The 23123-nt window shown below is 51.7% G+C and overlaps 1 protein-coding gene across 9 annotated transcripts in view; it reads right to left on the reverse strand.

Annotated features, from left to right (window-relative positions):
• Positions 1 to 9496: 9496 nt before the first annotated feature.
• The window catches only part of ANKS1A (ankyrin repeat and sterile alpha motif domain containing 1A), a 193571-nt gene continuing 179944 nt past the window's right edge, over positions 9497 to 23123 (reverse strand). For 2 of the 9 annotated variants that reach the window (XM_036868296.1, XM_036868299.1), the window contains 10 exons: positions 20704 to 20802; positions 19721 to 19873; positions 19498 to 19605; positions 18253 to 18417; positions 17306 to 17431; positions 16989 to 17060; positions 16755 to 16841; positions 16079 to 16216; positions 14488 to 14658; positions 12116 to 13645 (listed from right to left, as the gene is read on the reverse strand). In XM_036868296.1, coding sequence (XP_036724191.1) covers positions 13526 to 13645; positions 14488 to 14658; positions 16079 to 16216; positions 16755 to 16841; positions 16989 to 17060; positions 17306 to 17431; positions 18253 to 18417; positions 19498 to 19605; positions 19721 to 19873; positions 20704 to 20802 — 1239 coding nt within the window. In that variant the 3' untranslated portion in view covers positions 12116 to 13525. The other 7 variants (XM_036868293.1, XM_036868291.1, XM_036868298.1 and 4 more) reach the window with 7 other exon arrangements.

Consider the following 23123-nt stretch of genomic DNA (forward strand, 5'->3'; position numbering starts at 1 on the left):
CTGGCTTGCAGAGTTTCTGCTGAAAGATCAGCTGTTAACCTTATGGTGATTCCCTTGTATGTTATTTGTTGCTTTTCCCTTGCTGCTTTTAATATTTTTTCTTTGTATTTAATTTTTGATAGTGTGATTAATATGTGTCTTGGCATGTTTCTCCTTGGATTTATCCTGTATGGGACTCTCTGCGCTTCCTGGTCTTGACTGACTATTTCCTTTCCCATATTAGGGAAGTTTTCAACTAAAATCTCTTCAAATATTTTCTCAGTCCCTTTCTTTTCTCTCTTCTTCTGGGACCCCTATAATTTGAATGTTGGTGCATTTAATGTTGTCCCAGAGGTCTCTGAGACTGTCCTCAATTCTTTTCATTCTTTTTTCTTTATTCTGCTCTGTGATAGTTATTTCCACTATTTTATCTTCCAGGTCACTTATCCATTCTTCTGTCTCAGTTATTCTGCTATTGATTCCTTCTAGAGAATTTTAAATTTCATTTATTGTGTTGTTCATCATTGTTTGATTGCTCTTTATTTCTTCTAGGTCCTTGTTAAACCTTTCTTGTATTTTCTCCATTCTATTTCCAAGATTTTGGATCATCTTTACTATCATTACTCTGAATTCTTTTTCAGGTAGACTGCCTATTTCCTCTTCATTTGGTCTGGTGGGTTTTTACCTTGCTCCTTCATCTGCTGTGTATTTGTCTGTCTTCTCATTTTGCTTAACTTACTGCATTTGGGGTCTCCTTTTCGCAGGCTGCAGGTTCGTAGTTCCCGTTGTTTTGGTGTCTGCTCCCAGTGGGTAAGGTTGGTTCAGTGGGTTGTATAGGCTTTCTGGTGGAGGGTACTGGTGCCTGTGTTCTAGTGGATGAGGCTGGATCTTGTCTTTCTGGTGGGCAGGACTGCATCTGGTGGTGTGTTTTGGGGTGTCTGTGAACTTATTATGATTTTAGGCAGCCTCTCTGCTAATGGGTGGGGTTGTGTTCCTGTCTTGCTAGTTATTTGGCATGGGGTATCCAGCACTGGAGCTTGCTGGTCGTTGGGTGGAGCCGGGTCTTAGTGTTGAAATGGAGATCTCTGGGAGAACTCATGCCAATTGATATTACGTGGGGCCAGGAGGTCTCTGGTGGACCAGTGTCCTGCAGTTGGCTCTCCCACCTCAGAGGCTCAGGCCTGACACCCAGCCAGAGCACCAAGACCCTGTCAGCCACATGGCTCAGAAGAAAAGGGAGAAAAAAAAAAAAAAAAGAAAAAAAAAAAAAAAAAAAAAAAAAAAAAAAAAGTAATAAAAAAAAAAAAATATTAAAATTAAAAAAAAAAAAAAAAAAAAGAAAGAAGAGAACAACCAAACCAATAAACAAATCCACCAATGATAACAAGCACTAAAAACTATACTAAAACAAAACAAAACAAAATGGACACACAGAACCCTAGGACAAATGGTAAAAGCAAACCTATACAGACAAAAATCACACAAAGAAGCATACACATACACACTCACAAAAAGAGAAAAGGGAAAAAAGAATTATATATGTGTGTGTACACACACACACATATATATAAAGGAAGAGTCAACCAAATCAATAAACAAATCTACCAATGATAATAGGCTCTAAATACTAAACTAAGATAAACATAAAACCAGAAACAAATTAGATGTAGAAGGCAAACCACAAGTCTACAGTTGCTCCCAAAGTCCACTGCCTCAATTTTGGGATGATCGTGGTCTATTCAGGTATTCCACAGATGCAGGTACATCAAGTTGATTGTGGAGATTTAATCTGCTGCTCCTGAGACTGCACAGAGCAATTTCCCTTTCTCTTCTTTGTTCGCACAGCTCCTGGGGTTCAGCTTTGGATTTGGCCCGGACTCTGCGTGTAGGTCGCCTGAGGGCATCTGTTCTTCGCTCAGACAGGATGGGGTTAAAGGAGCAGTTGATGAGGGGACTCTGGCTCACTCAGGCCATGGGGAGGGAGGGGTACAGAATGCGGCAGCAGAGGCTGGTGTGACGTTGCACCAGCCTGAGGCATGCCGTGCGTTCTCCCGGGGAAGTTGTCCCTGGATCATGGGACCCTGGCAGTGGTGGGCTGCACAGGCTCCCGGGAGGGGAGGTGTGGATAGTGACCTGTGCTTGCACACAGGCTTCTTGGTGGCTGCAGCAGCAGCCTTAGTGTTTCATGCCTGTCTCTGGTGTCCACGCTGATAGCCGCGGCTCGTGCCCGTGTCTGGAGCTCGTTTAGGCAATGCTCTGAATCCCCTCTCCTCGTGCATCCCGAAACAATGGTCTCTTGCCTCTTAGGCAGGTCCAGACTTTTTCCCGGACTCCCTCCTGGCTAGCTGTGGCGCACTAGCCCCCTTCAGGCTGTGTTCACGCAGCCAACCCCAGTCCTCTCCCTGGGATCCGACCTCTGAAGCCCGAGCCTCAGCTCCCAGCCCCCACCTGCCCCAGCGGGTGAGCAGACAAGCCTCTCGGGCTGGTGAGTGCTGGTCGGCACCAATCCTCTGTGTGGGAATCTCAGCTTTGCCCTCCCCACCCCTGTTGCTGCGCTCTCCTCCATGGCTCCAAAGCTTCCCTCCCTGCCCACCACTGTCTCCACCAGTGAAGGGTCTTCCTAGTGTGTGGAAACTTTTCCTCCTTCACAGCTCCCTCCCACTGGTGCAGGTCCCATCCCTATTCTTTTGTCTCTGTTTTTCCTTTTTTCTTTTGCCCTACCCAGGTACGTGGGGAGTTTCTTGCCTTTTGGGAAGTCTGAGGTCTTCTGCCAGTGTTCAGTAGGTGTTCTGTAGCAGTTGTTCCACATGTAGATGTATTTCTGATATATTTGTGGGGAGGAAGGTGATCTCCACGTCTTACTCCTCCACCATCTTGAAGGTTCCCCCCCCCTCCCTTTTTTAATAGCCCTGGTGATTATACTGGGCTGTTCTAGATAATCCAGGATAAGACCCTTGATTTTAATCACACTTGTAAATTATCTTCTGCCACATAAGGTAACATGTTCACAGGTTCTGTTGACTAATTGGGATGTGGACATCTTTAGGGAGCTATTACTCACCCTCTATTTCCGTTTTTCTGAGTGTTTTAAAAATCATGAATGGGTGTTTGCCAAATTTTTCTGCATCAGTTGGTAAGATAATATGATTTTTCTTCTTTAGCTTATTAATATGTTGGATTATATGGATTGATCTTCAAATATTGGTCAGCCTTGCAGCCCTGGAATGAACTTTACTTGGTTATGATGTATAATTCTTTTTATATATATCTGAATTCTATTAGCTAATATTTTGTTACAAATTTTTTTGTGTCTACATTCATGAGAGCAGTATTGGTCTATAGTTTTCTTTCTTTGTATTTCCTTTGTTGGTCTTGGCATCAGGGTAATATTAGCTTATAGAATAAATGAATTAGGAGGCATTCGTATGCTTCTGTTTTCTGAAACAGATTGTGTAGAATTGGTATTAACTATTCTTTAAACATTTGGTAGAATTCTTCAGTGAAATCATCTGGGCTTAGAGTTTTTTTTTTAATTACGGATTCAATTTTTACAGTGCTACTCAAATTATCTATTTCACATTGGGTGAGTTGTGATAGTGTATGTTTTTTGAGGAACTGTTCTATTTAGTCTAAGTTGTTAAATTTACATGTTTAGACTTAGTGCATAGTGTTCTATTATTATCCTTCTGATGTCTGCAGGGTATGTAGCAGTAACCATTGTTTTATACCTGATATTGGTAATCTGTCTTCTCTCTCTCTCTCTTTTTTTCGTTGTCAGTTTAGCTACAGTTTTGTGAATTTTATTGATCATATCATAAAATAAGCTCTCTGTTTTATTTTTTCCTACTTCCTGTTTTCATTTTCATTTATTTCTGCTTTTATCTTTATTATTTCCTTCCTTCTCCTTGCTTTGTGTTTATTTTGCTTTTTTTTTTTTTGAGGTTCTTGAGGGTAGAAGCCTAGATTACTGATTTAAGACTTTTCCTCTTTCCCAGTGTATGCATTTACTGCTATGAATTTCCTTCTCAGCACTACATTACCTTGTCCCACAAATTTGGGTATGTTGTATGTTCATTTTCATTCAGTTTAGTATTTATTTTGATTCCCCTTGAGATTTATTTCTCTTTGACTCATGGATTACCTAGAAGTGTGTTATTTCCAAGTGTTTTAGAGAATTTTCTGTAATCTCTGTTATTGATTTCTACTTTCATTCTATTGTGGTTCAGGAACACACTGTGTATTATTTTAATTCTTCTAAATTTGTTGAGGCTTATTTTTGGCCCAGGATATGGTCTATCTTGGTATATGTTCCTTGGGCACTTGGAAAAAAAAATGTTCATCCTGCTGTTGTTAGCCAAAGTGTTCTATACTGTCAGTGAGATCCTGTTGGTTGATGGTGTTGAGTTCTTCTCTATCCTTGCTGATATTCTCTCTAGTTGTTCTACCAGCTGTTGACAGAGTTTCTAACTGAGTTGAATCTCCAGCTCTATTTGTTGGATTGATATTAATCTGCTTAGGCTGCCGTAACGATATACTGTAGAAATTTATTTCTCACAGTTCTGGAGGCTGGAAAGCCCCAGATCAAGGTCTAGCAGGGTCATTTTCTGGTGAGGACTCTCTTCCTGACTTGTAGACAGTCACCTTCTTGCTGTGTTTTCACATGGCATTTCCTTGGTGCCTGTGTCTGGCGAGATTGATCTCTCTCTTTCTCTCTCTCTCTCTCTCTCTCTTCCTCTTCTTGTAAAGCCAGTAATCCTACTGAATTAGGATCTCACCCTTATGACCCAATTTAACCTTAATTACCTCCTAAACGCCCTATTTCCAAATACAGTCAAATTGGGAGTTAGGGCTTCAACATATGAATTTTGGAGGGGCACAGTTCAGTCCATAGCATTTGTGGATTTGTCTATTTCCCTTTTTAACTCAGTTTTTGCTTCACATATTTTACAGCTCTGTTGTTTGGTGCACACACATTTAGGATTGATATGTTTTCTTGGTGCATTGACCTTTTATCATTATATAGTACCCTCTTCTCTCTTATAATTTTCTTTGTTCTGAAGTCTACTTTATATTAACATAGCCACTCCTTTCTTTTGATTAATGTTTGCATTATATATCTTTTTCCATCCTTTCATTGTCAACCTGCCTATATTATTGTTATTTGAGGTGGGTTTCTTATAGATAGCATATAGTTGGCTCATGTTTTTTAATCTCCTCCAGTCTGTCTTTTAATTGATGTTTTTAGACTGTTTAAATTTTGTGCAATTATGATATGCTAGGGCTTAAGTCTGCCATTTAATTTTTTGTTTTCTAGTTATTCTGTTTTCATTTTTCTATTTTTCCTGTCTCCCTGTGAGTTACTTAAAAACATTTTAAAATTCCATTTCTATTTAACTTATAGTGTTTGTGAGTTTATCTCTTTGAATAACTCTTTTATTTAGTGTTTGCTCTAGGTATTACGTATATACATAACTCTCCACAGTCTATTGATGTCATCATTTACCAGTTCAAGTAATGTATAGAAACCTTACGTTGTTTTATATCCCCTCATCCTCCTCATTTAAAAGATAATTGTTTTAAACATTTCCTCTACTTGCATTTCGAACGATATTAAACTGCGTTAGGATTTTGCTTCAACCATCAAACATAATTTAGAAAACTCCGTAGGAGAAGGAAAGTCCATTGTATTACCAATATTTTTGCTTCGTGTTTGTTCATCATTCCCTGATGTTCCAAGGTTCATTTCTTTCTTTCTTCACTTCCTTTCTATTTAGAAAACTTTCACCATTCTTTTAGGGTAGGTCTGCTGGTGACTAAGTTCCTTAGTTTTCCTTCATCTGAGAATGTCTTGATTCCTCTTCATTCCTGGAGAATATTTTTGCAGGGTATAGAATTCTGGGGTCACAGTTCTTTTCTTTCAGCACTGGAAAAATATCATACTACTTCCTTCTGGCCTCCACAATTCTGCTGAGAAATTCACTGTCATTCAAATTACTTTTCCCCTATAGGTAAGATGTCATTTTTTCTTTTTAAATTTTATTTATTTATTTATTTATGGCTGTGTTGGGTCCTCATTTCTGTGCGAGGGCTTTCTCTAGTTGCGGCAAGTGGGGGCCACTCTTCATCGCTGTGCGCGGGCCTCTCACTATCGCGGCCTCTCTTGTTGCGGAGCACAGGCTCCAGACGGGCAGGCTCAGTAATTGTGGCTCACGGGCCTAGTCGCTTCGCGGCATGTGGGATCCTCCCAGGCCAGGGCTCGAACCCGTGTCCCCTGCATTGGCAGGCAGACTCTCAACCACTGCGCCACCAGGGAAGCCCCTAGGTAAGATGTCATTTTTCTCTCACTGCTTTTAAGAATTTTTCCTTTGTCTTTCATTTTCAGAAATTTAATTGCGATGGTATCTTGGCATGGATTTCTTTTGGTTTATCTGGTTTGGGGTGTGCTCAGCTTCTTGATTCTGTAGGTTTGTGTCTCTTGCCAAATTTGGGAAATTTTCAGTCATTATTTCACGGAGGGCTCTTTCAGCCCCACCCTCTTTCTGTCCTTCTGGGACTCTGATGACATACATGTTTGATCTTTTGTTAGGTCCCTGAGATTCTATTCATTTTTTTTTCTAATCTATTTTCTCTGCTCTTCCAGTTGGGTAATTTCTATTGTTCTATCCTCTAGTTTGTGGATTCTTCTCTTTCTTGTTTATTCTGCTGTTGAGCCCATCCACTGAGATCTTCATTTTTGTTATTGTGTTTGTCAAGAGCAGCCTCCTTATTGCCGGGTGATTGCAAGTTCCCCACTAGGCCTCCTCTGACACCACCCCAGTGGGTGTTGGGGCACTTTGTCACGTGGTGAGGGGGTACATCTAGGCTCCCCATTTGGCCTTTGCTGGCCTGTGAAGGGTGGGGCCACAGTTTTTTTCTGTGATGTGTGGATGGACTAGAGCAGTTTGTGTCTAAAAGCTTTCTGTCTTGTTAGGCTACCTTTTTCTGGTCCTCTGGCTAGAGAGAGCAGGCTTTTGTTTGGGCTTTGTCTGTGCCCACTGGTGTTTCTGCCACGGTTTTAATTTTACTTGTGAGAATAGGGGAAGGTCCATCTACTTGATCTTCCTGGAAATAGAAGTTCGTTTACTTTTGATAGCTATTGTCAAGTTGTCCTTTGTTACATGTGGTGCAGACATTATTTTCAGTTGTTTTTTTAATTGTGCATTTTGCTTTGCAGAACTATTTGATTTTTATATAGTTGAATATATTAATCCTTAAGAAAATGGACTCAGATTATGTAACATGTTTGGGAAGACTTTTCTCATGCCAAGATTATGAAAAAGTCTCTCATTTTCTTCTATCAATAGCTTTGTTGGGGTTAATTTTTTTTTTTCATTCAAATATGTGAACCATCTGGAATTTATTTTGGTATAAGTAGGAATAGAAATGTCCCTGCACCGTTCCCACCACCCCCATGGCTACCTGCTTGTCCCAACTCCATTTACTGAATAATAAATATTTTATGGTGTTAGGGAAATTCTTTAATTTGGTACATGCCTGTTTATAACAGTGTTCCTAATAGCCAAGTCCCGAAAAAAGCAGTCACAGAGTTGCAGGGGGTGTGCTGCGCACTGGAGTTGAGACCCCCTGCCCCCGTGGCTGTTGGTTGGTAACGGCCGGTGCTGTGAGTTGGTGATACTGAAAGGTCAGCCAGCCCGTCCACTGGGCTTCAGGGGACCTAGACTCTCGCAGGGTCGGAAGCCAGAGGTGCCGAGGCCGACAAGAGGGCGTCCAGAGCTGCCCTAGAAAGTGCTCCCGTGGGCAGAGCTCCGCCTCCTCAGTGGCCTGGTCACTCAGCCTTCCGTCCTGACACCCCCACTGCCCGGGTGCCTGGGCTATGGAGCATCTGTGAAGCGGGGCAAGGGGAGGAGCCCTGGTCCGTGTGCACTGCACCATCCGCTCTACGACACGACCCGACTCCTGGCGGCTGCTTCCGCCTCCAGGTCCCGAGGAGGCCGGTGTGTAGATGCACTGAGCACAGCGAGTCAGAGGGGATGGGGAGGCAAGGGGTGGAGACGGGCTGGACCGATGCCGTCCTGTGGGACGTGTCCTGTCCACCCCTGCTGTGAGGCCGCCCCACACAGTCCTCCCGCCACTCCCTTCTGTCCTGCTCTGGCTCCCACTCGGTCAGGTGCAGCGTGCCTGCGGCCCGGATGGCAGGCCCGGGCGCCCAACGGGAACTGGTCTGTCTCCTCCACCCAGCGGGCCCCCAAGGTGGGATCAGCACTGCAGTCCTGGGGTTGGGCAGAGCGAGTCACACCTGACGCTGGTGAGTGATGCCAGAAGGGATCGTGAAGGTGGCAGTGTGTCCCACCCGGTACCCTTTCCTGAGGAACGGTGACTCCAATTATGACCAAACCTCCTCTCTTGCTGTAACGTTTCTTCTGCTTAAGAAATTGGTGCCAAAGCCAGGGGGCAGAGGGGGGTGGGTGAGGATGATGCCCCCGCCCCGTCTAGGACGTGAGGCCCTCCACCGGCCCTCAGTCTCCTTTCCCAGTTTCAATGCAGTTTGGCCTGAGAAGCCCAAGTCGGAAGAAGCTGGGTTTTGGTCCTCTCTCCACCATTAGCTGGCTGGCTAAGAGAAAATCATTTCCCTGTTCTGGGCCTTGGTTTCTTCATAAATACAGTTGGGTACTGGGTGAGAATCAATGCTTTTCTTGTAAAGCCCTTTAACAAATGGAATATTTCACAGAAACTCATGAGTAAGAGTGTGCAGAATTCGGCAGCTCAGGTTGAAGCAGGAGTGTGACGAGGGGCTCTGAGGATAGCTTGACACCACCGGACTAGATGGTTTCTAGGGGCCCCTCCAGCTGGCCCTGGGCAGGCGTTTTAACCTCTCTGAGACTCGGTTTTCTTTTCTATAGAGACAGTACCCGGCTAGGTGTGAGGGCTGATGGGGCGGGTTGCCTGTAAAGCTGCCAGCAGGGTTTGGAACACGGGTGCTCCACCAACGACAGGGATGTCAGTGTTATTTGTGCCTTTCCAACCCTCCTTTGAATAGCAGCCCAGGCACCACCCGCTCCGGTTCTTCGAGCACCGCATCCCTCCCAGTCCCCACAGCCCGGGACTGTCTGATGGGTCTCACGGTGTGGCTTTGGGCTGGTAGCTAGTCGTGTCTGTTTAAAACTTAACCTCCACAATCAAACTGAGTTCCTGAAGGGAGCCTCGCCTTCCGTAGCTCTCAGTCCCCACACTGCCTTGTACACCGACATTCAATAAATATCTGTGGGTGACCAGCCCAGGCCAGGATGTGGCCCCTGCTTGGTGTTCAGACCGAGGAGGGGCAGGTGAATTGCAGGGCCCCTGCACTGGAGCAGGGTTAACGATGACTAGAGAGGGCTGGACGGAGCGGAATCCCCAAACTTGTCCCAGCCAAACAGCGGATCCTTGTTACCGCCCTGGAGCCGGCGGCTGGCCTGTGCCTGCACTTCTGCCGGAGAACAATCAAGAAACTTTCCAACTCAGACTCCACAAAGTAAGGTTGGTTTCATGTCGCTTCTCATTTATTAATTCAGTCTGTTCTAAGTTGTACAGTTACGAAAATAACAAAACCAAAGCCGAAAGCCCAGGAATATTTACACTCTCTCTCGTGTAGTGAGGTCAGTCTATGTTGTTGCACAGATCGGTTATGTTTGGTACCACAAGATGTCTGTAATTTAGACAAAATTGGACAGAGTAACAATTATATGCACAGTAAAATAAAAGGGGAAGTCATTCAAGTATCAAAATACAGAGACAAAGATTAAATAACGTTTTATTACAATTCAGTCCCATTGCCACACCATTAGCAACACCACTTTGTGAACTGCGTCTGAGAGTCGTCCTGCAGGCCCGGGCATCACAACACAGGCCGAGGGCAGACCAGTCTGCTCAGCCCGAGACTTCTCCGGGGACTCCCCAGAGTCGAAGCTGGGGGCCCCGGGGGGATGCGAGCGTTGCAAATGCAGAGCCTGTCGAAGGGAAGCCCTGCTCGGAGTAGCTGCAAGCAGAAGGGCGGAGCAGAGAGCCTGTGGCCGGGCAGGTACTGACCTATCTCAAGTCCCACCTGAACGGCCTGCACAGTTCAGAACGGGGCTGCCACACTGCGGGGCTTGTGCTCACGTGCAGAAGCAGGACTTTTCTCCACGTGAAGCCTGTCCTGGTGTTAAAATTTTTCTTTCTAGGGGAGGGAGAGTACCTGTCCCGGAGGAGGAGTAAAAAAGAAATATCTAGTCCCTTCCTTTCTTGGCTATTGAGAAATAAACCAAGCTCAAAACAAAATCCAGAGCCAGAGCAGATCAGCCAAGGCTTTCCAACATGAAACACCCTGAATAAATAAAGAAGATATAGCAGCTTCAAGGGGAGGAGACACCTACCTATGACTTAAAAACAAAAAGACAGCTTGAGGAACTCATCGTAGTGTCTACAGTTTTCTTAATGGACCCACCACCCACCAAGAGAGGGCTGCTTAGAGGAGACCGGCCTTCCTCAGGAGGAAGAGGGCACAGCACTCGCACTGCAGCAGGAGCCGCGGTTTACCCACCCAGCTTGGGGTTCCTCGTCCATACCTGGAAGGAAGTAGGGGCTGAATACTGCTCAGTGGAAGCCAACGGGCCCTGGAAGCAGCAGGACGTGAAGTCAGACTTCCCGGTATCGAGGTCCTTGTTTAGTACCGAGAAGGGCAGGATCAGTGAGAGGGGATGTGACTCCCCAGGCCTGCGGTGTGGACGGCTCAGCGGAAAGGAAACCCACAGGGCCCAGCCTCAGGTCAGCAGGAAGACGCGGCCCAGCTTTCCACTGCTGGCCGACCACAGGGCTGTGAAGGTGCGCCGGGGCGCTCCCTGCTCATTCACAGCCCCTGCCGGGAGAGAGAGAGCGGCGCTACTGAAGCCTGGACTACTGATCCTGGGACCAGATTGCACTGTGCCAGCAAAGTGGAAGGTCTGCTCGCGGCCCCGTGGGAGGAAAGGCTCTGCTCTGGAAGGTGCTGGACAGGCAGCTGACCTGGCCCAGCCTCACAGGAACAGTCCCTCTGGCTCTGCCTCTACCTCCAGGAGGAGCAATGCAACCAAAGGTGAAAAGCAAAGCCAGCCAGCAGGAGGGCTCAGGCAGCAGCAGCACCCGGACGCCAGCCTGCCCTGAAGGCCACACTCGGGGAGAATCAAACTGTCACCTGATTCAGCCTTCTCTACCCTTGGAGCCAGGGGGGAGCCCAGCAGCTGAAAGGATGACAATCAAACCGATAATTCAGAGAATCAAAGTGAGTCCTAATCACACAGACCTGATTAGACAAATCACAAATCAGCAGGCAGCCACCTTAGCCGACCTACCCATTAATGCCCAAAACAAAGCTGCTTCTTCTCCTTTCTGCCTCGACTCAGACAGTCTGAGGTCACCAGAGAGCCTGTGGCCAGGCAGCCCAGGGCAGCGCTCTGGCCACCGCCGGGTCCGAGACGGAGGAGCAGCCCAGAGCTCGGGCACCGCGACCTGCTTGTGCAACTCCGCGTGGCCCCGGACCTTCACGTTTGGAACCCCAGAAGCCTCTGCTTTTGCCAGGCGCCTCTACGGGCTGCCCCCAGCTCCAGGCGGGGACAAGAAGCCGTGTGGCTCAGAAGGAAGAGCAGCTGACTGGCAGGTCTGTGGAGCAGATTCAATTCACCCACTACCTTCTCTCAGAGCTGCCCAAGCACGCCAAGACCCCAGCGTGAGGACAGAGGCCTGCTGTCCTCTGACCCTATGGCCATTGTCTAAAGATTGGCAGTTTAACCTAGAGGGTTGAGCCAAGTGTTGAAAGTTCACTTTATAAAAAAATTTTTTTCTATTAAAAAATGTTTTCTGGACAAGTCACTTCTTGGCCCTCTGGAGTTCCAGCCTCATCTGCTAGAGGCCTGGAGGGCTGCTCCGCAACCAGGGCAGGGCTCACGCGGCGAGACCTGGCGGTGGCAGGCCCAGACCATGCAGCCGCGAGGAGGTCCTACGGGCAGTAGTGGGGGCCTGCGTCTTCAAAGCTGCAGCTGAGACGGTGGTGGCAGCGGCGGCGGCGGTGGGAGCCTGCGCTCCCCACGGCTGTTTCCGCAGCACAGTTGGTTCCTCGGTGGCTCAGCTTGGCAGAAGCAAACACAACGGGGGGGGGGGGGGGGGGGGGAGGAAAGGGTTAACCAAAGGGGCCTGCACAAGGTGGAGGAAGCTGAAAGGAAACACGGAAGCAGAACAGAAGGTCCCTTACAGCCTCCCCTGAGCACCCTCCGTGGCTCAGCGCATCTGCTTGGAAGGCACGAGGACAGGCAGGTAGGAGGACCCACCCCGGCTTGTCGACTTGGGTTTCAACTCATAAAGCAACCGCTGCAACTTACTGGCTCTCCTACTGGGCCACGCTACGTGCACAGTGCTTCTTCCCACGGAAACTGCGGCTCTCCTCTCCCGCCATCTAAGCTGACCTGCCCTCACGCAAGAACGTGGGCCTTTTGAAAGCCTCAACTCCACCATCCCAGCTGCTGAACTGCTTTGAGGTGATGGACTCCTTCTCAGGAGTCAAGAGGCTGAGGGCGGTCGATCAGGGAAGGGACCGGGTGCCAGCTGACTATCTCTGGTCCCCACATCGTGGAGAAGCATCAGAAAGCTCCTGGAGGACAACGGATGTTGCTCGGCCCAGGTCCCTGTCCTTGAGCAGCTCCGTTCTGAGGGAAGAAGGTGCACGGTGTATGCAGGGCACTGGCCTCCCTCCTGCTGGCTCCTACAGGAAGGCCTTCCTCTTCCTCGAGCCAGACTCCAGAGCCAGCCGGGGACTCCCCGGCGAAGACGTGAGGAGCCATCCCATTCCTTGCAGTGCAAGACCCATCAGGACCAAGACACCTGCTGCGTGGAGCCAGCCTGTGGGTGTTCAGATGCTCAGAGCCCCATGGTTTGGAGTCAGGCATGTGCCCTAGGACCTGGCACAGACCCTGGGCCCTCACAGAAAGAGGTCTGACCCTGGTCAAGCCACATCGCTGAGCTGAGGGTCTCACAGGGGGAGGCCAGCACCTTAGAGCAGAGGATAAAGGGATGGGCCGCAGGCCAGCTGTTAGCAGAGTGCAAGGGGATTCTGGCCCCACGTGGTCACAGTGGTTGGTTGTGTCAGGAAAGGTGCAGTTAGCTCTTGGCAACGGCACCCAGCCGTGGCTCGGAAGACGGGAGAGGAGAGCCAACAGGGAGCCCAGGCCGATCAGAGGGAGCAGCCTCCAGTGCCGTGTGGACTCTGCTTGGAGACTGCGCCCACCTCAGGATCCACAGTGCCCGCCCACTGAGGCCCTCTTGGTGCCCACCTCAAAGGCAACTTGCCCCCCCGCCAAGCTGTCCTCGCCCAAGGGGGGAATTCACAGTGTCCGGTGGTGTTAGGTGCGAGCTGAGAGTGTGCAGTGTCTAAAGCTGCCGCCCCGGGAGGAGAGGTCCCAGTGGGGGTGGGACCTTGGCGTCAGCAGCTGGAAGGAGAGTTGAGAAGAGCAGAAAAGACGGACGGCAAGGCACATGAGACTAGTGGAGACGGGGTGGGTGCTTAGAAGATAGTGGTCTCATACTTGGTGCTGAGGCTCCGCTTAGAGTCTGGTTTGGGGTCCACAACCCAGGAGACGCTGGCATGGGACTGGGCATCTGGGTCCATATCAGGTGGTTCCAGCTGCTGAGGAAGAGGGTGAAGAGTCAGAGGGAGCGCTGCACCTGGGCCAGGGGTCAACAGGGCCCGCTGTCCCCCGCCTCCCGGGCCATGCTGGCGTCAGTACCCCATGGGGGCAGCCCTGTTCTCCTCAGCCAAAGAGCAAGCTCCCTGGGGTGGGGTGGCAGAAGGGGCACCTTCCCTGGAGCATCACGGGAGGGCCGCCTCTGAGCTCTCCAGGGGCAACTTCTCCTGGGGGTTTCTTGGAGCTGCTCAGTTAAAGGAGCCTTGCCCTACCTGAGCACCGAGCACTAAGCCCCAAAGCTGTTCTCGGTGGCAGGAAGGGGGTAAGGAGTTTGGAAACCCCAAACCTCGGGTCCCTCTGGCAGGGCCAGAGAGCTCACCCCGGGCAAGACCACAGTGGGCACCCGCGAGCTCTGGAGAGGAGGACATACGGCAGAGAAACAGAAGCTACAGCACAGACAGGGATGGTGGGACGGCAGCTCAGGAAAGACGGGCATGCAGGCAGGGCCGGGGGCGGGCACCAGAGTCTCAGAGAGCTCACGGTCACTTCGGGGAGACTGACACACAGACAGCAGGAGGTGCAGAGACCTTGACTCCAGGACTAACAGACGGCAGCGGGAGGTAAGAAGGACGATGGGTGGGGCAGGTGTGACAGTAACAACAGCGACTATCAGGGGGCAGCGGCACCTGGGGTGCAGAGCAAAGCAGACACAGACACGGGGTGGCGTTACGGAGGCCGGCTCGCACAGGCCCGTGTCCTGAGGGGCCGGCCACCTGAAGCGTGAGAAGACCCTCCTTGCGCCCGCTCCACCCCGAGCCCTCAAATCCCGGGGCCCACGTACTGCTGACTTCCTCATGCCGACCCGAGGCTTAGGCACCGGTTTGGAAGATTTTGTTTCGATCATCTCGGCAGCAGAGGCCCCCATCGGCCTAGACTTCTGGGCCTGTAGGGCCAGCTGATAGGCCACCTCGAACGCCTGCCCCAGCGTCAGGATGATCTCATAGGTCAGGTTCTGGGAGAAAACAGCACAACGTGAGAGATGGGATGGAGGAACCACTGCCTCTAACACCTGCCCTGGCCTCATGCGCCTGAGCACAGGCCCAGGCAGCATTGCACAGGTAACAAGAGTGCAGGGAATCTGCTGGAACGCTTGCTTTGAAAGCAGAAGTTTGTCCCGAGGTGACTGATACATTAGGGAACAATCTGAACAAAACACACATTTTGTGTTTCCTCATGTGTGATTTCATTGGAGAGAAACACGAGGCGAATGCAAAGACTCCCCTGCTGACCCCCGTTGCCTGGGAATACACAGCAAACGTGCCACCCCCACCTGGCAGCTCAACTTCCTATGGGACCCACCCCTGACAGTAACAATCAAGCGGCAGCTCTTCCCAGGGCCACCCGGCTCGCGCCCTCCCCTCCATCTGTGCACCCCTCTGTCCTCTATTCCTTCTCTTTCTCTCTCCCTCTGGCACACAGGCTGGCAGGAGGCACATGCTTCCACAAGCCGACTTCGGGTCCTTCTCAAGGCAGAGCGCCATGTTTATGTAGCATTTATGTATTTCTTAACCATTTAACATGGATAAAATGGTGTGGGTGTTCGTATTAGGTTCCTGAGGGCTGTACCCCCTGCCTCATCTCCCCATGAGCCTTGGTGCTTCCCGTGTGGTTTCAGGGCGTGGTGCTCTCTAGGAGCACAGACGCCACGTTACAGCAGAACTGACTGATGCGGGAAGATGAGCTACAGGTAAGAGTACCGGGAAGGATGTGCCCTGGGAGGATTTCCTCATCTCACCTTCAGAACAACCCCATGAAGTCAGTTACACTCTATCCCCTTTGCGCAGACGAGGAGCCGGGGTCACACGGCTAGCTAGTGGCAGAGCCAGGAGGCTGCAAGCACAGAGCTCCCGGGCAAGGCCGGGAAGACCCTGGAACCAGCTACTCTCACGGGGGCAGCAGGGACCTGGACAAAGGCCCTGTCTCAGGGCAGCCACCAAGGTCACTCATCCACTCCCTGTGGGCAGCGTGTGTGACAGCTCCCCTCAGCCCAGCAGCGCCAGAACCCCGCCTAAGCTGGGATCTGGGGGAAGAAAACTTACTGTCCCCAGGAGGGAGGTGGAGGGCTTTTCAGGGAGATGGCCCAGCTGGAGGGCGGGAATTAGGATGGATGGTCGACCAAGAGCCCAGGGAGATGAAGCCTTGGCTGACCTGACAGACACGCAGCCAGACGCAGGAAAGCCTCTGTCACTAGAACCCTGGACAAGCCACTGTCGTCCTGTGTGCTTTAGTCTCAGTGCCAGATAAAGGGGGCTGGAGTGATGTTCATTCTTGAACAGACCTTTGCTAAGTGCCAGCCGGGTGCCAGGACCCACTGCACTGGGGCTGTTGCAGCACAGGACCCCCCACCGTGCCCAGCTGCGGACTCCACCCACCACGTCCACCGTGCTGAAAACGTGGCAATAGTGGTGGCTGGTCTGCAGGTCCTTGGTGATGTAGGCGAAGGTACAGAGGTCCTCCGGGTCCTGGGCTGCACAGGAAATGTTCCGGATCTCGTGCTCTGCGATGACGTTCTGCGGGGAAAGCAGGGTCTGGAATTCCTGGGATCCCTGAGGGCACACCCCAGTCCCTTCACCATTGCCACCTTCCTATCCCATCCTAGCGTCAGCCAAACGCCACTTCCCCCATCTCTTCGGTGTGGGGGTGGCATCTCACCTTGTCTGATTTAGGGTTGGGGTCTCCACCCTTGACCATGGCAACTGAGGGGGCAAATGTTCACACCCAGCCCACTCTGCTCTCCAGGGTGGGGTCCCAAGCACAGGGCCTGGCGGTGTCCTATGCTCGCTAAGTGCATCACAGCGTTAAAGGCCCGTGAGCAGATAAGTGGCCAGTGGAGCCCATGCTGGGGAAGATAAGCTGTCCCTCGGGCGGGGCCCCAGGAACCAGGATACGTGGGTGCGTGAGAGACAAGTACCTGGGCTGGGGGGGGGATGGAGAGGGGTAGTGGGCTAGGGACCGTCTAGGGAAGATACCCAGCTAGCGGGGAGGCGGGGGGTGTGTGGGGAGGAAGGGCGCCCCCTCCCCCCTCAACAGCAGTTGTGGGAAGCACACCTTGTTGGAGGCGTCGATGAACTTGACACCTTTGTAGGTGATGGACAGGATGATGGTGGGGATCTTCTTCATGTGCTCCGTGGATTTCTACAAGAAACGGGAGGCCTGTCAACTCACCTTCTCGGGGCTAGGCCCGGCCTCCCTCAGCCGCACGCAGCGTGGCAGGGCCCCTGTGGCTGCAGGTGGTGCCGCCATCTGCCGCCTTGCGTCCTAGCCGCCCCCACGGTAACCTACCCGCATCTTGGCACAGGCGTCTTGCGTGGATTCTGTCCCTCGCAGATCTTTGATCAACATGGAACCCAGATACTGTGGGAGCGAGCAGTGGCCCGGCTTAGGAGTCCTGCGTTACCACATGGGGCCACCAGCCAATCTGGGACCACAGTCAGGGGGCTCCCTCTCCCAGTGACTCCCTTCCCCCGTCCTGGCCAGGGAGTCCCCCTTCCCCCAGGTGCTGGGAGCGGCTGAGGAGTGGAGAACACCACGGGGGCCCTGGGTCCGGCCGGCACGGAAAGCAGGAGACCGGCCAGGCTGGGAGGGCAGAGGCTACTCACATTGGCTTCATAACCGCAGGACTCGAAGATGAGTTTCTCCGGCTGGTGTTGCCAACTCTGCACAGGGGCATAGGGGGCAGCCAGGCTTGGGGGCCGAAGGGTCAGCTTGGCCTCTCGGTGCTCTTCCTGCAGAACACGTGGGGTCACAGGTCAGCTCGCCTGCTCAAGGGGTTCCCAGGCTCCCTCCCGGGTTCCACCTCCGGGAGCTCCAGGCCGGAGGCAGACAAGCCATTCTGATGCGCTGGGGCGGAGGTGAGGCCTGTCTATGCCAGAGAACTGGCGGAGAAGCAGGGACCTCAGCTGCCCGCCCGCCCGCGAGCAGCTCAGCAGGGAAGGCTCTGTGGTGTCTGAGATGAGTGTAGATCTGATCCTGGTGTGGGGAGTCGGGGAAGTATCCGTGGCCAGGGATGCACTTTACAGGGATCCTCGTGGCAGTAGCTGGGGTGTGGGGGAGGGGTGGGAGGCCACCACGGGTCAGATGCCAGGCGATGGGGTAATTAACTAGGCTGCTGGTGGAAGGAATGGGGAGGAGGGGAAAATTCAGGAAATTTATGACTTCCATTCCCAGCAATATGCAAATTCTCTCAATACAGAGCAACTAAAACTGCTGGACGACGTGCTTTTTAAATCTTGTAAAATTCATGGTCGTGCTTGTGGAAAGGTGAGGGGAATCCCCAGAGGCCGGAACTGAGAAGTGTGAGTCACGAGAGAAAAGGGAGCAAAGCTAGGGCTCACCCTGCGGGGACGAGGGACACCTGGCAATCTGTATCTAACAGGCCAAGACGGGGGACAAGACACAAAGCCTGCGGTCTGTGCAAGGCAGGAGGGAGGACGGGCAAGTCGAATAAATGCGAGAGCCCTGAAAGCAGTGCCCTGAGCGGTGGGCTGGGAGCCCTGTCCTGCCAAGAGGAATGAGGGGACCCCGTCTGTGGCTCCCTCCCACCCACCTGGATCCTGAAGCGCTCCACCCGAGAGGGCGCTGCAGGGTCTTGGAGACTGTCGTGCCGCCTCCTGCCCGTGTCCCCAGAAGGCAGCAGCAGGTCAGCCGACCGGCCGGTGCAGGAGTCATTCTGGCTCAGGGGGGATGACGTCTGGGAGAGCAAGTCTTGGCACTGCAGTGGGGAGAAATCCAGGTGAGACTTGAGACTCATCAGGCCAGTCCTTAGGCTGTAGGTGTCAGCCAATCCTCGGGCTGTCAGGGCCCAGCTTGGGCAGGAGAATCAGTGAGAACGGGCACGAGCTGGAGGTCAGCACCCAGTGGGGAAACGGGCCGCTGGGCCCAGCGTGGGTACAGTCAAAGTGACCAGATTCTTCCAGCCAGGAAGCCCTGACAACCGGGTCCTGCAGGTGAGCACCCGGGTCACGAGAGCACCCTCTGGCCTGGAGCCCCAAGGGAAAAGGGGTGGTTGTAGGGCTGGGAAGCGATCTCTAGTTTATAAAATCGTCTGTCACAACTGATCGCAGGTCCTGGGGGCACGTGACCAAATCCAAAAGTCTTTCCTAAGAAAACATAGCACTGCCGGTTGGCACCCAGAGCCCCCACAGAGAGTATGAATCAGTCTTCAGTTTCCACATCTGAATGTCAGCTGTGAGTCTGGTCCTCAGAACCAGCCTGGGCCCCAGCTTTCTCATGCGAAAGAGGAGGATAAAATAACGCCCACTTTGAGGCTGCCGTAAACGGGCTGAGGCTTGGAGCCCAGGGCCCACCCCACCCACCGGGAGCCACGCAACCTCATGGGTTTGGGGAGACTCATCCTGAACCGCAGGCTCACAGTCTGACCTGCTTTTCAGTCAGAGATTACCTGCCTTGAGCAACAAAGCATCTCTGAGGTTTTTAAAATCACAGGGATTTTCCTTCAGAAGATGGGGAGGGCCCAGGTCCCGCCATGTGTGCCATGCCTTTGAATCGGGTTCATGTCAGGCTGCCCGAGAGGGGGCTCCTCTGACCCACCCCTGCCTGCCACCCCGGGTACAGCTGAACTGGACATTCAGACATGGCCCCAGCCGTCTGGGATTCGGATATTTGTTTTCCTACTTTTGCCAACATTTGGCCCCAACACTGGGAAGGGAGGGATCAGTTGCTCCTCGACTACAGAGGTGACGCTGTCTCTGAAGAATTCCCAAAGAATTCTCTTCAGTTCCTAACGACACACAGCACATACAAACATCCCTTCCCACCCGCCCCAACTCACTCTCAGCTGGGAAAACCGTGGGGGCTTCTGGGGCGGCTCCTCGTAGGGTCTGTCTGCCAGGGAGGCGATGATGCGCTTGCGATGGCCGAGCAGGTGCACCTTTAGGACCTGGGCAGGGGCGGGGAGAGGAAGGTCAGGCGGCAACTGGGCCCCCAGCCCCCAGCCCTCACCCCCACGGGCCATGCTGGCAGCCCAGGGACACTCACAGCAGAGCTGTACTCACGTTGACAAGCTCCAGCTCCCAGAGGTTCTTCACAGTGTCAATGGAGCTGTAGCCACTCGACAGGAAGGAATGGACGTAGTCCTGCAGGCCCAGGGAGTCCAACCAGGAGGGCACTGACAGGGGGCTGTTCCCATCATAGCCCAGAGCCTTCACCTGTGGGGCGAGGGCAGGAGGCGGGGCTAACATCTCAGCACTTGGGACGAGGGCCCTGGGGACCACGGGGACCACGGGGACGCAGGCCGGTTCACTCAGACCACACCAGAGGCTGAGGCTGAGGCTGGGGTAGGTATGGGACAGCTCCTGAGGACCAACAAGGGGCCTGTGTCCTCAGCATCCCCGAGTCGCTCCACTCACACAGTCTTCTCTACCTCAGCTCTGGTCTCGGGCCCCATCTGGGGACTACCAGGGCACTCCAGGTCTGGGAAAGGTGCCCTATCAGGTAAGGCTAGATGGGGAGGAGGGTTTGTGGAGGCCCCTACCGTGCTCTGACAAGGTCACAGACCTGGTAGGACAAGAAGATGGTGTGTGTCTGTGAAGCGGGCGCTGGCCTCACTGCTAGGACTCATTAGTGCTTCCTGAGCTCTGGGCAAGTGGAAGAGACAAGGGGACTCTGTGCCAGCAGAGCTGAAGAGAGGCTCAGGCCTACCAGCCACAGCTCCCCAGGAGGCAGAGACTGCCTCCTCTGCTGCCCCGAGGGCCCCGGGCCTCCTGGGGAGGGCCTGGTCTCAGGCGACAGGCCAAGCCTGTGGGCACCAGGCTCCGCGCCAGGCAGATGCCTGCAGTGCCGTTCCTGATGCCGGACTAGGTCCTGACTGTCCCTAGTGCTCTGCTGGCCTTGGGATGTGGCAAAGAAGTAAACAGGATACTGTCTTCCCCGCTGGGGCTCCCGGGATGAGGGGCAGACCCCCACGGTGACCTGCACACCCCCTGAGCCCCGCCCCGCCACTGGCAAAGGCTGAGGCCGTGGAACTGTCAGTGATCACCTTGGGCAGGGACCGCGCGGCCTGGAGCAGCTTCCGCCTGTGCTGTGCATCACTGATGCCGATTTCCCGCAGGTCTTGATCTTCCATCACATTAGGCCCCTAAGAGCAGAAAGGAGAACGTGAGGGCCTCCTGGACAAGGCCGCTGGCTCCCTCAGGGCGTCAGGTCAGCCTGTCGTGGCCCCTTGCCACGTTCTTCTCCTTCACCACAGGCACCACGAGAGAGTGAGCCCCAGGGCTCCCCGCGAGGCCAGGCCAGGCAGCAAGCAGCCTCATGCAGCAGGAAGACAAACCTTCCCAGGCTGCCCACCCAGCCCGAGCAGCTCCCAGGGCGCTGACCTGGGCTGGAGCAGGCAGGGCCGGGCACAGGCCTTGCCCACCTGAGCTGATGTGCATTTTCCCCGGAGCAGGTTTCATGGCCCCCCAAGGTGAAGAACAGGAGGACTAATCCCCAGATTCCTCACAGATGTGATTTTGTGATTTAAAGCGGCGGTGACAACCACCTTGGGCCGGCGGCAGGGGCAGGCACCCAAGAAGCCTGCCTCACCCCGAGGAGGAGAGGAGTCTCAAAGTGGGGACCTGCCTGAGAGAGGAGGGGGGGTTGGGGCTCAGCCCACGGGGCAGTTCTCCCCAACGGAGCAGCTGAGGGCGGAGAAGCCCAGCATGGCAGTGACGACGAGGAGAATGGCTGGTGTTTGCCACGTTCTTGCTGAGTGACAGGGACAGAGAGCTTTTCTGTGCACCATCCCATTTCAGGCTCACAACCCTGTGTTAGGTTCTACTGGAATCCTCATTTTACAGATAAGGAAACTGAGACACACAGAGGTCAGAAACGCGTCTGAGGTCACACATCTCATGGTGGAGCTAGGATTTGAGGCAGTCTGACTGTACTCGCCACTCCTAACCCCTATCATGGTGTCTTTTATTACTCACAATGGTGTCACAAGATAGGTTTTTTCAGATTATGATACATGAAAAATCATGGGTTCTGCCGTGTCCCTCAGCCACAGTGTCCACCCCCGCCAAGGGCAACTGTTACCACTTTCCTGGATGTCCCTCCAGAGCCCAGCTGGGCACCTACACACATGTGCATGCTTCATTTTCACACAAATGTGATTGTTGTACACATTGTTCAACACCTCATTCTTAATTACTCAGTATATACAAGAGGTCACTCAGTATATGGAGACCTGTCTCTTCTTTTAAAGCTGCATAATCATCCAGATTATGGACATATTATAAATTGCTAAACGAGTTCCCTGTTGAAGGACAATTGTTTCCAATTTCTGCTTTTACAAATGGTGCTGCACAAATCTCCCTGTATGTGCATCTTTCTATGGTGGTTATCAAGAAGAGAGATTGCTGCCAAACCATTCTCAAGAGAGAAGAAGAGAGCTGGAGGTATCACAATCCCTGTCTTCAGGCTATACTACAAAGCTACAGTAATCAAAACAGTATGGCACTGGCAGACACATAGATCAATGGAACAGAATAGAGAGCCCAGAAATAAACCCACGCTTATATAGTCAATTAATCTATGACAAAGGAGGCAAGAATATACAATGGGGAAAGGACAGCCTCTTCAATAAATGGTGTTCAGAACACTGGACAGCTACCTGCAAAATAATCAAACTGGACTACTTTCTCATACCATAAAATGGATTAAAGACTTGAATGTAAGACCTGAAACTATAAAACTCCTAGAAGAAAACAAAGGCAGTACACTCTGACATCAGTGTTAGCAATATTTTTTGGATCTGTCTTCTCAGGCAAGGGAAACAAAAGCAAAAATAAACAAACAGGACTATACCAAACTAAAAAGCTTTCAGACAGTGAAGGAAACTATCAACAAAATGAAAAGGCAGCCTACTGAATGGGAGAAGATATTTGCAAACAATGTATCAGATAAAGGGTTAATATCCAAAATATACAAAGAACTCATATAATCAACATAAAAAAACTAAACAACTTGATTAAAAAATGGGTAGAGGATCTGAACAGAAAAATTTCCAAAGACATACAGATGGCCAACAGACACATGAAGAGATGCTCAGCATCACTAATTATTAGGGAAATGCAAATCAAAACCACAGCGAGGTATCACTTCACAGCTGTTGGAATGGCTACTATCAAAAAGACAACAAGTAAGTTTTCACAAGGATGTGGAGAAAAGGGAACTCTTGTGCCCTGTTGGTGGGATTGTAAACTGGTGCACTGACAGATGAATGAATGGTGTGGTGTATACACACACACACACAGGAATAGTACTCAGCCATTAAAAAAAGAATGAAATCTTGACATTTGTGACAGTGTGGATGGGGTCTAGAGGGCATTATGCTGAGTGAAATAGAGAAAGACAAATACCATATTATCTCACTTATATGTGGACTCTGAAAAATGAAAACAGACTCATAGATACAGA

Source organism: Balaenoptera musculus, chromosome 11 (genome assembly GCF_009873245.2).
Source record: "Balaenoptera musculus isolate JJ_BM4_2016_0621 chromosome 11, mBalMus1.pri.v3, whole genome shotgun sequence".
Classification (NCBI taxonomy): Eukaryota; Metazoa; Chordata; class Mammalia; order Artiodactyla; family Balaenopteridae; genus Balaenoptera; species Balaenoptera musculus.